General features: G+C 47.6%; 1 protein-coding gene across 1 annotated transcript in view; it reads left to right on the top strand.

The window, feature by feature from the left end:
* Positions 1–12879, top strand: part of LOC309839703 (polyprenol dehydrogenase-like) — a 192746-nt gene that overhangs the window by 20856 nt on the left and 159011 nt on the right. The window contains exon 2 of the mRNA XM_082681596.1: positions 12159–12266. Coding sequence (XP_082537722.1) covers positions 12159–12266 — 108 coding nt within the window. The remainder of the gene's footprint in view (positions 1–12158; positions 12267–12879) is intronic.

Raw genomic sequence — 12879 nt, 5'->3', positions numbered from 1 at the left:
TGCGCGTGGGCTTTCTCTAGTTGCGGCGAGTGGGGGCTACTCTTCATAGTGGTGCCCGGGCTTCTCATTGCGGTGGCTTCTCTTGTTGCGGAGCACGGGCTCTAGGGCGCAGGCTTCAGTAGTTGTGGCACGTGGGCTCAGTCGTTGTGGCTCACAGACTTAGTGGCTCCGCGGCATGTGGGATCTTCCCGGACCAGGGCTCGAACCCGTGCCCCCTGCACTGGCAGGTGGATTCTTAACCACTGTGCCACCAGGGAAGTCCCCTAAGTAGCTTTTTAATGTAGGGTCTGGATGTCTTTCTAGATTGTTTCCTTTTCTGCCAATCTCGCTTTAGGATTGATACATAGATGATATGATGTATTCATATAGTAAGCTTTCCCATCTGTGCCCCCCCTCGCCTCTCCAGTCTTAATGCTTCTAGATCATTCTATCCCTGGGATGAATGGCCATCCTGTTCCTATTCCTTGGTCACCAAACGGGGCACAGGCTGGTATGGTGTCCAAAGGGCCCGATGGCGGCTTTGTCTGGAAAGGTTGCTTCCCATCATCTGTCTGTCAGGCAGGTCTCACTAGTGAGACTTTTATGCTTCTTAATTATCGACACAGCCATTCTTAAGGACCTCCGTGATGCTGCGTGTCAGGAAAACGTATTCCTGGGGCCAGCTGACTTGGAGGTTCAGCTACACGTCATTTTAAATTATTCTGTCAATTTTGAGGACTCTTGAGACAAGTGCACACACACATGCCTAAGATGGTAGGAGGTCCATGAAAGGGTGGCTTATAGATGTCCTTCTTCATTTGTGAGAAGAATACCAGACTTTCCAAGTCCCCGCCCATCCCCCATTATTCACGATTAAGCAAGGTGTTTCCCCCATTTTAAGCTGAGAAATAATTCACCATACAGTACACCCAGTAAATGGCGCAATTCAGTGGTTTTTAGTATATTTGCAGAGTTGCACAAATGCCGTTGCTATGTTATTTTAGAACATTTTAAAAACCACTTCCCAAGGGAATCCCTGTACCTGTTACCTGTCACTCCCCACTCCTGTTTCCCCCCCCCAGGTCCTCTGTCTCCATGCGTTTGCCTATTTGAGTATTTCATAGAAACTGAGTCATGGCATATGTGCTCTTTCTGGGTCTGGCTTCTCCCGCTGAGCATCATGTGTTCAAGGTCCATGGACACTTCTGTTCTCACTTTTCTGGTTACTGTGAATCACGGTGCTCTGAGCGTTCATCGCACGTATCTGAGTGGATACGTGTTTTCATTTCTCCTGGAGAGATGGATACCTAGGAGTGGTGTAGCTGGGCTATTGTATCTCCATGTTTACCGGTTTGAAGAATCGCCAGGCTCTTTTCCAAAGTGGTTCCTGCAATTTACATCCCCACCAGCAGTGGAGGAGGGTTCCGATTCCTCTATATCCTTACCAACTTCGTTATTTTCTGTTTCTTTCTTCTTCTTTTAAATGGTGTGTTTTTTTTTATTGTGGTGAAAGTCACATCACATGATATAAAACGTACTGTGTGGCTTTGATTTACGTTTCGCTAATGCTCTCTTCAAAGAGGTATGTGGTTATTTCCCAGTGGAGCACAGGAGCAAAGATTTAAGGAGTGAAGAAATGAATTGACCACCCACGTGCTCTTGGAAAGAATTCAAGGGGGCTTAGGCGTGTCTGTGGAAGACAGGAAACACGGAACAGAGACCAAAGTCCAGAAACCTGGTAGCTGAGGGACGAGGTAGTGTTGCTGCTATAGCCTGGGCTTAGCAAACCCCTGTACCTGGTGTCCACTTTGTCTCGTGACAGCGGGCAGTCCTGGCAGGGGGTCCAGCTCTCAGTATTTGATAAAAGGACCAGGCACGGGGTCATCCCCAATTCAAAAGGGAGCCGGAAGCCTCGGGTCAGTTCACAACAACTGGACAGGGGCCAAGGAGGCGGAGTTCTTTGTTTTGCTCTTTACTTTAGTTCTTTTCTCTTTTAAGAAGAGGCTATATTACATGGCATTAGTGTAGACTTTTTAAAAAAAGTTCCTGGGAATTCCCTGGCGGTCCAGTGGTTAGGATTCGGCACTCTCACTGCTGAGGGCCTGGGTTCAGTCCCGGTCGGGGAGCTAGGATCCCGCAAGACGTGTGGCCTGGCCGAGAAAACCAGTTCCTGCTTTGAGATAATTGTAGGTTCACGTGCAGTTGTGAGGAATGAAACGGACCGACACTTTACCTGTTTTTCTCCCAGGGCTACCCGCTTGCAGCACGGCCGTACCCCATCCCAGCCTAGATGTAGACTTGGGTGCAAGGCAATGCTTTCAGATTTCCCTGTTCTAACTTGTATTCGCTCGTGTGTGTACAATCCTGTTGCATGGGTGGCTTTGAGAATCCACCATCACGGTCAAGACACAGGGCAGTTCTGGGACCCCAAGGATCTCTGGCGTGGCCCATCTCCTTACCACACCAACGCCCCACCCCGTCCTTCACCCCGGCAGCCACTAATCTGTGCTCTATAATGCTGTCACTTCAAGACTGTCATAGAAATGGAGGCATACACAATGGAACCCTTTTGAAACGGCTCTTTTTCTCCCAACTCGGCGTAATTCCCCGGAGATCCACCCACCTTGTTGCTAGAACACTATGCCTTTCTTTTGAATAACACCTGTGAAATGACAGTCACACTAAAGATCTTTCTTTTACGAACAAGGCTGCAGTGAATATTTTTGTTCCTGTGTCTCTGCAGACCTGTGGGAGTATGTCTGTGGCATGAAATTCTTAGAAGTAGAATTGCTACATAGGGGACATGCACGTCCGCTCTAGACCCCCTCCAACTCACCTCCTAAAAGATACAGTCTCAGTGGAAAATTGACTGAATGTGCAAACGGGGCGTTGCCATCCTGGATGGGACCGAGCTGTTCTTATTGATGAAACCTACTAACTTCCTTTGCTTTTATTTTCTTTAAGGAGGAGTGAGTTCCAACATCCTGTTACATACCTGTATTTTATTCAGTATCGGTTAAATCCTTGTTCATTTCCTTTTTCTCTTTTTTGAGGGTACAAGTTCGGGTGAGGCACCCGTGAGGCCAAACAAGCCGAGTCGTCGTCGGAGTTTCGAGCAGAGAAAGGTTTATGGCAGGGTCCTGCAAGGAGACTGTGGCATGTGCCCCCAAACCCCCGAACTCCCCGAAGGGTTTCAGCAAAGCATTTTTAATGCAAAGGTGAAGGAAGGGTGTGGGTGGTTATTGCAGACTTCGTGGTGTGGGAATCCTTTGTCCACGAAAGTCAGGTCACAGTGTTCCTGTTAACCCTCAAGAAAACCAATGTTATTCTCTGTTGTGCAACTTTTTCTCGCTCTATGAATGGAAAGGCGTTCCACCCTTAAAGGTCAGAGCCTTGAGAAAGGGCTATCCTGTATATTTCAGGCGATGGGCAACATTCTGAACTCAAAGCAAAAGAATACAAAAGTTACAGTAAAAGAAACAGACCTAATGTGGAGTCAGATGTGTTCTTCTCTGTTACCCTTGGAGCTGGCTCTAATGTGCAGTGAGCTCGGTATACAGAGAGCTGTCGTTCTGCCATTTTTCCCAAGCGCTGGCCATCACCGAGGCATGAGGTCAGCACTCCAAGTTAGACGCTTCAAACAGAACCGAGAGCGGAGAGCGTTCTAAACATAGCCTGGAAGGGACCTCTCTCCCGGCACCTTGCAAACATCGTGCCGTTTGCCAGGATCTCAGTTGCCTTTCTTCTTGCGGTGCGTGGTGCCAAGATCTCAGTTGCCTTTCTTCTTGCAGTGCGTGGTGACCCAGAAACAAATCCAGGGGCGAGTAGCTTCGTGCTGCAGCGTTGGACCCCGAGGCTGCGGAGCTGAGTGGCTTTGGGAGGAAAGGAGCAGGCGAGAGCCTTGTCGTGGTGCGGCTTGTAGGTACCCATCTGGGACGGGGCAGCTGACGACACGGGTCCCAGTCACCACACGGGTCCCAGGCCCGGCCGGTGCGCTTGGGATCAGCTTACATTGGAGTTGGCAGAGCGCTTTCTCTGACGTCTGTCGGACAGGAGCTGACAGGTCGGAGTTGGTGTTGAACCCAGGATCAAAGCCGTGCACGGTGTGGGGAGGAGAGGGTGGCGGTGGAGGTGATGTACGGGGATCCCGTGGAGCTGTTTGCAGCTAGATTTCCGGGGGAAGTGTGGAAGGAATGTGCATTGCAGCTGACCCGTGTCGGGGAGATAAGGGGGGCAGAGAGGGCCCGGGTCACCTGCCCTCCTAGGGAGCGCCCTCCAGCCAGGCTGGCGTGTCCTCGCGTGGAGGTACGTGTGTGTGCAGGTGTACGCCCCTGGTTAGGGTTTGAATCACGCCTCCTCCCCCACCCCCACCCCGTACTGTAACCTTATTTGGAAATAGGGTCTCTGCAGATGAGCAACTTACGGTAAGGTCACTTGGGTGAGGGCGCAGCCAGCAGGACTGGGGGCCTAGAAAAAAGGGGAAGTGTGGACACAGAGATGCTGAGAAGCAGGACCCTGGGAGGACACAGAGAAGACGGCCATCGACACGCCAAGGAGAGGGGCCTGGGGCAGACGTTCCCTATAGGCTGACAAAATGAGGACGTGTGCTCTGCAGAGACCACCCAGGATGTGCCTGGACAGTTGTTGGCTGAAACGTCCCCCATCTCAGCAGAAACGCCGTCAGCTTGGATGGAAGATAAATAACGCACGTGCTTGTAGTATAAGCATGTCCAGGATATTGCATGGGCTATACTTAAACCAAAAACTGCTCATTGCTTGTCGTAAATTATATCTCTGTCTCTATCTTTTTAACTCTATATGTATCTGTGTATCTATCATCTACCTACCTGAACTATCCATTTATGTATTCCCCGTCTGTTTATATCCATCTGTTATCTGTCATTTATCTATCGTCTATCAATCTATCATCTATGTATGTATGTGTCCAACCATCTTTATCTATGTATCGATCTACATATCTTTCTGTCATCTTTCAAGCTATCATCTATATCATCTTTCAAGTTATCCTGTATCTGTCTATTGATATCTATCTATCTATGTATCTATCTATGGAGAGATTCATTTTAAGGAATTGGCTCATGTAATTATGGGGTCTAGCAGGTCCTAGATCTTCAGAGTGGGCCGGCAGGCTGGAAACCCGTGGAAGACTTGCAGTTTGAGTCTAAAGGCCGTCAGGAAGCAGAATTCCCTCCTCCTTGGAGAATCTCAGCCTTTGTTCTATGGAGGCCGTCAACGGATTAGACGAGGCCCACCCACACCAGAGAGGGCAGCCTGCTTTCCTCAAAGCCCCTTGATTTAAATGTTCATCTCATCCAATAAAACACTGTCACGGAAACACCCAGAATAATGTCTGACCACATATCTAGACCCCGTGGCCCAGCCAGTTCGACATGTAAGATTATCCCAGGAGCTGTGACGGCCATGCAACCAGGGAGCACGTGTGATAGGATTCTTCTCTCAGCTGAAGCCAGAGGGAGACGCAGCTCCCATACCAGGCAGGCCACTGGGATTCGACAGCCTGACACTTGGACTGTTTCTGGGTGGGCGAGTCAGCTTCTTGCTTTGGAAGTCAGCTCTCCGGGACAGGTGGGGACTGGCCCACGTCCGGCCTGGGTGACCAGCATCAGGGCGGTGGTCTCGTTCTCAGCACACGTTAGAGGAATGATTCCCTTGACCTCACATCCGGTGCCTTCCGCCCGGCCATTCCTCCGCCCAGCCTCCCTGGCGTGCTCCTGCCAATTTCCTCCTTTGCTGCCTGGCCTCCCACGGCTGGTTGAATCACGTGGACCCCTCTGCAATCCCAGGATGCAGGTGACGCAGATGCAAAGACTAGCCTCCGGGATCCGGGAGGGGCAGCCTCTCTCCTGGGTGTCTCTCGCTTCTTGTGGCCAATGCCCTACGCCTGATTCAGAGTCCTCTGAGTGCTGTCCACCTGCAAGGAGGAAACTAGACCTTACTCATGTCGGAGGGGGTATTAATGCCTTCGCTGGGTTTTCCCGTGGCCACTTCTCAGCAATAGACGTGGGGGTAGAGGCGAGATTTTCAGATGTTGCAGGTGCTGACGGAAGCGTGTCTACATCGGATCTTTTCACTTGACATGTCTTTTTTAAAAAAATAAATTTATTTGTTATTTATTTTTGGCTGCGTCAGGTCTTCGTTGCTGCACGCGGGCTTTCTCTAGTTGTGGCGAGCGGCGGCTACTCTTCATTGCGGTGTGCGGGCTTCTCATTGCGGTGGCTTCTCTTGTTGCGGAAAACGGGCTCTAGGCACGCGGGCTTCAGTAGCTGTGGCGCGTGGGCTCTAGAGCGCAGGCTCAGTAGTTGTGGCGCACGGGCTTAGTTGCTCCATGGCATGTGGGATCTTCCTGGACCAGGGCTCGAACCCGTGTCCCCTGCATTGGCAGGCGGATTCTTAACCACTGCGCCACCAGGGAAGTCCTGACCTTTCTTTTTAATGACGTATTCCATTCCTTTCTGGGTGTGGACCGAGGGGTTTGTTTGGAACTCTCCTTGACAGGGAAACAGAAACTCTCTCTCTGTTCTTTTCAATTCTGGTGGGAGGGACCAAGAGAATTAAGGACCTTTGTTCTTTATTTTAAAATTTAATTTAATTTTTTATTATTTTTTCAAAGTGTAGTTGATTTACTATGTTGTGTTAGTCTCAGGTGTACAGCAAAGTTATTTTATATATATTATATAACATATATAATATTGATACTTGTTATTTATATATATATTCCTTTTCAGATTCTTTTCCCATATAGGTTATTACAGAATATTGAGTAGAGTTTCTTGTGCTATCCAGTAGGTCCTTGTTGTTTATCTATTTTATATATAGTAGTGTGTATGTTAATCCCAAACTCCTAATTTATCCCTCCCTTTCCCCTTTGGTAACCATAAGTTTGTTTTCTATGTCTGTGAGTCTGTTTCTGCTTTTTTGTTTGTTTGTTTGTTTTGCGGTACGCGGTCCTCTCACTGCTGTGGCCTCTCCCGTGGCAGAGCACAGGCTCCGGACGCGCAGGCTCAGTGGCCATGGCTCACGGGCGCAGCCGCTCCGCGGCATGTGGAATCTTGCCGGACCGGGGCACGAACCCGTGTCCCCTGCATCGGCAGGCGGATTCTCAACCAGTGCGCCACCAGGGAAGCCCTGTTTCTGCTTTGTAGATAGGTTCATTTTTGCCATATTTTAGATTCCACATATAAGTGGTATCATATGGTATTTGTCTTTCCTTTTCTGACTTACTTCACTTAGTATGATGATCTCTAGTTGCATATATATGTGACTATCATTTTTACATAAATAAAATAGAAAATAAAATATGTGAATATAAATATAAAATAAATATATTTATAAATATTATAAATATTTACGTAATATATAAATATATAATTTATAAATCTTACAAGTAATGTGAACATTATAAATAAATATTATAAATATAAACATGTATAACATAAATATTTGCATAGTATAATATGTAAACATAAATATAAAATATTTAATATCATAAATATTACTTATATTGACAAATATGTTAAAAGTATCATTTATTTTCATATTGTCTCTTATCATTAAATAATACATCCTATTTGCTATTATCTTTTTTACTTGTTTTACATTATTAAATATTTTTTATGTATTAAATATGTTAAACATATTTAAATATATTAAAATAAATATGTAAAATATGTAACATTTGAGATATAGAAACATAATTTTACCTAGGATAAGACTATAGCATAGATACTATTTATAAATATCTAAATAGGAACAAACATTATATTTATATAAGAATATATTTTACACATAGATTTTTATTTCTTTTTCTTTTCCTTAGCAGTGGTGTGAAAAAACTCCTGGGCAGCAAGTGTGTTGCAGGTTGTGAAAGTTTGGGGACCAGTGTTGTATTCTACTTGGTCTTAACTGTTCAGTGTCCCCCGTAACCTCGCTTTGAGATGAAAGTTCAGGCTGCCGACGAGGCTTCTGTGGTCGTCCTTTGGTCTTTGTCTTCTTTTTGGCCCTGCCGCGTGGCTTGCGGGATCTTAGTTCCCTGACCAGGGACTGAACCCAGGCCCCTGGCAGCGAGAGCCCCAAGTCCTGACCACTGGACCGCTGGGGACTTCCCCGTCCGTTGCCTCTTCTGTGGAACACCGGGAGCTGTAAGGTGTCCCCTCCAGCCCAAGACCCCAGCGTGCACCTGTGCTCACGGCGCACGGTCGGCGCAGCACAGTGCCCCACACGCATTCAGCAGCTGTTGGTCTGCATTTTCAGGAGGGACAGGTGGATGCCAGGGGGACAAGAAAAGCTGAGTTGGGTCCTCCCTAAGGCTCCCCGCCCCGCAGCGCGGTGCTGGAACCCTTCTCTGTAAACGCCGGGAGCCTAGGAAAAGAGCACTTTTATTAATCCAGCTCACCTGCCCAGGAACTAAACCCGCACGCGGTTGGAATCCCTTTAGTAGAATCAAGCCTGGGTGTCTGGGAACTTTGTGGGGCGCCCGAAGGACTCATTTGGGGTTTCTGCGAAGGACGTGCTCTTTCTGATGGACGTGGCGATGGGGAGTATTCCCCGGGCGTGGCGGAGGAGTGGCGGTCCTCCGCGCCTCCCGGAAGATACCGCTGCCCCTGCATCCCTCTCGGGGCTTTTCTTTGTAGGGTTGTTGCTTCATGTTACCGGCAGCAACGCCTTACTGCAGCGCTGGACAACAGGTTGTCCCCACTTATTGGAAGGATTGTCTAACAAGTGGATCAAACCTGACTCCTGGCCAACAGGTGGAATTACCACTTGAGCTTGGCCCGCTCGGGGCTGCTCAGTGTCCCCTGTGTGATGGTGGAGACCCAGGATGGGCTAGGATACCCCGTTGTAGGGATGGAGGATGCCCCACTGTATGCAGGTATGGCAGGGGGTTTATCCATCCTTCTTTACGGAGAGACAGGTGCTGCCCTGAGGAACCTTGGCTTTACGTTGGCAACCGGCCTTGTCTCTCCATGGCAGATTCCTAGACGTGATTTTTCGAGATCAAACGATAGAAGCACATGTAATTGCACTAGATATTACCCAATTTCCCCCAATGGGGACTGTGCTGTTTTGCACTCCTGCCCACGCTGTAGGTGAGAGAAACGAGGCTGTTGAAGTCTTTGAACTTCCGCCAGCCTGATGGGTGTCATGGCATCTAGCAGTTTTCGTTAACTATTAACATTTCTCTTATTACGTGTAAACTTGGGCATGTGTTTTTAAGGGCCATTTCAGTATGTTTTTTTTTTGTGGTGCGCGGGCCTCTCACTGCTGTGGCCCCTCCCGTTGCGGAGCACAGGCTCCGGACGCGCAGGCTCAGCGGCCATGGCTCACGGGCCTAGCCACTCCGCGGCATGTGGGATCTTCCCGGACCGGGGCACGAACCCGTGTCCCCTGCATCGGCAGGCGGACTCTCAACCACTGCGCCACCAGGGAAGCCCTCAGTATGTTTTTATATCAACAAATGCTTTTGCCCTTCTTCTCTGTAGAGTTTTTTTTTTCTTCTTCTTCTTCTTGATTTTTAAGAACTCTTTACATACTCGGAAAATAGCCCTTTGAATGTGACTTTGCTTATGGTGTTGTTTTAATTTTAATTTTTTGGTAGGATTTTTTTTCTCTTTCTTTTTTTTTGGCCACGCCTCGTGGCTTGTGGGGTCTTAGTTCCCAGACAGGGATGGAACCCGCGCCCCCTGCATTGGGAGCGTGGACTCTTAACCACTGGACCGCCAGGCAAGTCCTTATGGTGTTTTTGGTTTTTTTTTTTTAAACTGTGTACACTTTTTTTAGGAGTGAAATTGGTCTATTTATTCTTCTCAATCTCGAATTAGAATTAGGAAGGCATTTCCTACTCTGAGGTTGAGAATAAATTTGTCCCTGCTTTCTTTGAATATTTTCATTGTTTAGCTTTTTTCCTCTTGGAGTTCATTTTGATGTGTCCTGGGAGGTATGGATCTCATTTCATCTGTTTTCAGAGGTCTTTTGAGATGTCCCCACACCATTTATTAAAAAGTTTATCTTCTCGGGCTTCCCTGGTGGCGCAGTGGTGGAGAGTCTACCTGCCGATGCAGGGGACACAGGTTCGTGCCCCGGTCCGGAAAGATCCCACGTGCCGCAGAGCAAAAAAAAAAGTTTATCTTTTCTAGACAACAAACTAGTGGTTACCAGTAGGGGAGGGAAGGGGGGAAGGGAGAGATAGGGGTAGGGGATTAAGAGATACAAACTGCTGTGTATGAAATAAGTAAGCTACTGGGACTTCCCTGGCCATCCAGTGGATAAGACTCCACACTTCCACTGCAGGGTGCATGGGTTCCATCCCTGGTCGGGGAACTAAGATCCCGCATGCTGTGTGGCACGGTCAAAAAAAAAAAAAAAAAAAAGAGCTACAAGGATATATTGTATAGCACAGGGAATACAGCCAATATTTAATAATAACTATAAATGGGGTATAACCTTAAGATATTGTGAATCACTATGTTGTACACCTGAAACTTATAAAATATTGTCTAGCAACTCTACTTCAATAAAACACGTGTAAAAGAAGTGAAATAAAGGAGACAGGGAAAATACAGAATTCATCTTTGCCACCTTGGTCCTGTAGGAGCTTTAGCTCCTAGGACTAGCCAATTCCTACGGATAGCAAATAACTGAGCTGTAAACGTGCTTCTCAAATACAAAGCTACCCACCCAGATGCACACCCCACCCCCTGCTCTAAGGGGCTCCCACACTCGGGGCCACCATCCACCTGCCCTCATGCCCCCCCAGGGCAGGTACCAGACAACAAGGACAGTCCCTGCAGCCAGGACCTGATGAAATTATTCACACCAGCCCATCCTAACCCTGCTCACCTGTTCCTTCCTGCAGGGCTCTCGTCTGGTTTCCCCCTTTCCCTTTGCCTCCTGACCGACCCTGGTGCTTCCCCGTGTAACCCTGCATGGTGTGCTGTGCCCCCTCCTCTTGGGAACTGTGAGTGGTCATCTGTCTTTTCAATATTGGTCATCTCCTGACCTGTTGGCCTCACCCCATTCTTGAATAATAATAAAACCTACACTTTATCCTTCCTTCCTCCCTCCCTCTCTCTTTCTTTCTTTCTTCTTTTTTAGTTTTACATCACAATACACCCTTTTTATTTTGGTCACACATTGCACAGTACAATTTTAAAATGGAGTCAAAAAGAGAAGTCTGACCTTTAGTAAAGCATTATTTCATCTTGTATAATAACATGTTATTGACACTTTGGGTAGTTTAAGATTTTATTTAGACACAGTAAAGTTTATTTATTTTATTGACGTATAGTTGATTTACAACGTGTTTATTTCCACTCTACAACAAAGTGATTCCGTTATACATACATATACATTCTTTTCCACATTCTTTTCCATGATGGTTTATCCCAGGATATTGAATATAGTTCCCTGTGCTCCACAGTAGGACTTGTTGTTTATGCATTCTATATATAATAGTTTGTATCTGCTAACCCCAAACTCCCAATCCACCCCTCCCCCAATCCCTGCCCCGTTGGCCACCACGAGTCTGTTCTCTCTGTGTGTGAGTAGGAACAGTCAATCTTACACCATCACGTAAACGTATATTCTCATATGTTTTGCATATGTGTAGGTTCATGCAAAGGTACATGGTTAAAGGAGTCATCATGTTCTCCGTTTTTATAAGATACTCTGTATTCTCACGTGGTCTTCAGACTTTGTAGAAAACAGTGGGCCGTCCCTCCATAACAAGCAGTTTCCTAACTACATTTGAGAAAATGCATACGAGTGTAAAACCTACACTTTACAGCACAACCAACATGGTCCGAGAGGATTAACCCAGGACTCTCGCCCACAACCGTCAACGATAGACGCTCTCTGGAGCTCTCTGCAGATCATTTTGGCGGCGTTAATTCCCGCAAAGGTATCGTCGGGGACCGAGCAAGGATTTATCAGGTGGCTTTACCAGGCTGTCCTTATTCAGGGCAACTTCACTGTATGACACTCGTGCGTCCTGAGCCTGTAGGAATATTCAGAAGAGCAAACCCACAAATATCCAACCGCAGGTCCCGTTGGCCTCACGCCCTCTTCTGCGACTTCATTCTCATCAGTGTGTGCTCTGCCGCTAAACCTTTACCTCGGTTTCTTTTTCTTTTCTCCTGCAGTTTTCCCCCGACAACTCGAGCGTGTTGCTATAGTGACCGGCGGGACTGATGGCATTGGATATGCGACAGCAAAGCATCTGGCCAGACTGGGCATGCACGTCATCATAGGTGATGATTCACTTCCACAACTCCTCGTATCTTAGAGCGAGCGGGAGATACGCAGCTGCTTGCTCCTACGTGTATGGAAATATTGATGGGCTTCCAGATCCAACAAGGGCAGAAGGCGTAAGGGTGAACACTCAAAAACTGAAAGAGACAGGAAGTTGTGTTGCGCTTTTTTTTTGGACGGGAGTCGAGGTTCTGCTGTGATGGGGATCATATATTTTTTTCCCTGTGTGATTCACTGCAGTAAACAACAATAACTGTGAATTAGTTTGCCAGCCCTCTCCTAACAAATCGTAGGACAAACTGGGTGGATTAAACAGCAAACGTTTTTCCTGTCCCAGTCCTGGAGGCTGGAATCTGAGATCCAGGTGTGGGCAGGGCTGGTTCCTGCTGAGGCCTCTCTCCTTGCCGTGTAGACGGCCGTCTTCTCCCTGTGTCCTCCCAGGGTCGTCCCTCTGTGTGTGTCTGTGTCCTGATCTCCTCTTCTTATAAGGACACCAGTCCTATGGGGTCAGGGCCCACCCTAGTGGGTGGACCTCATTTTAGCTTCATCCCCTCTTTAAAGACCCCACATCCAAATACAGCCACGCTCTGAGGTCCTGGGGGTCAGGGCTTC

Source organism: Grampus griseus, assembly GCF_964374135.1.
Source record: "Grampus griseus genome assembly, chromosome: X".
NCBI lineage: Eukaryota > Metazoa > Chordata > Mammalia > Artiodactyla > Delphinidae > Grampus > Grampus griseus.
This window is presented reverse-complemented; position numbering and strand designations above follow the sequence as displayed.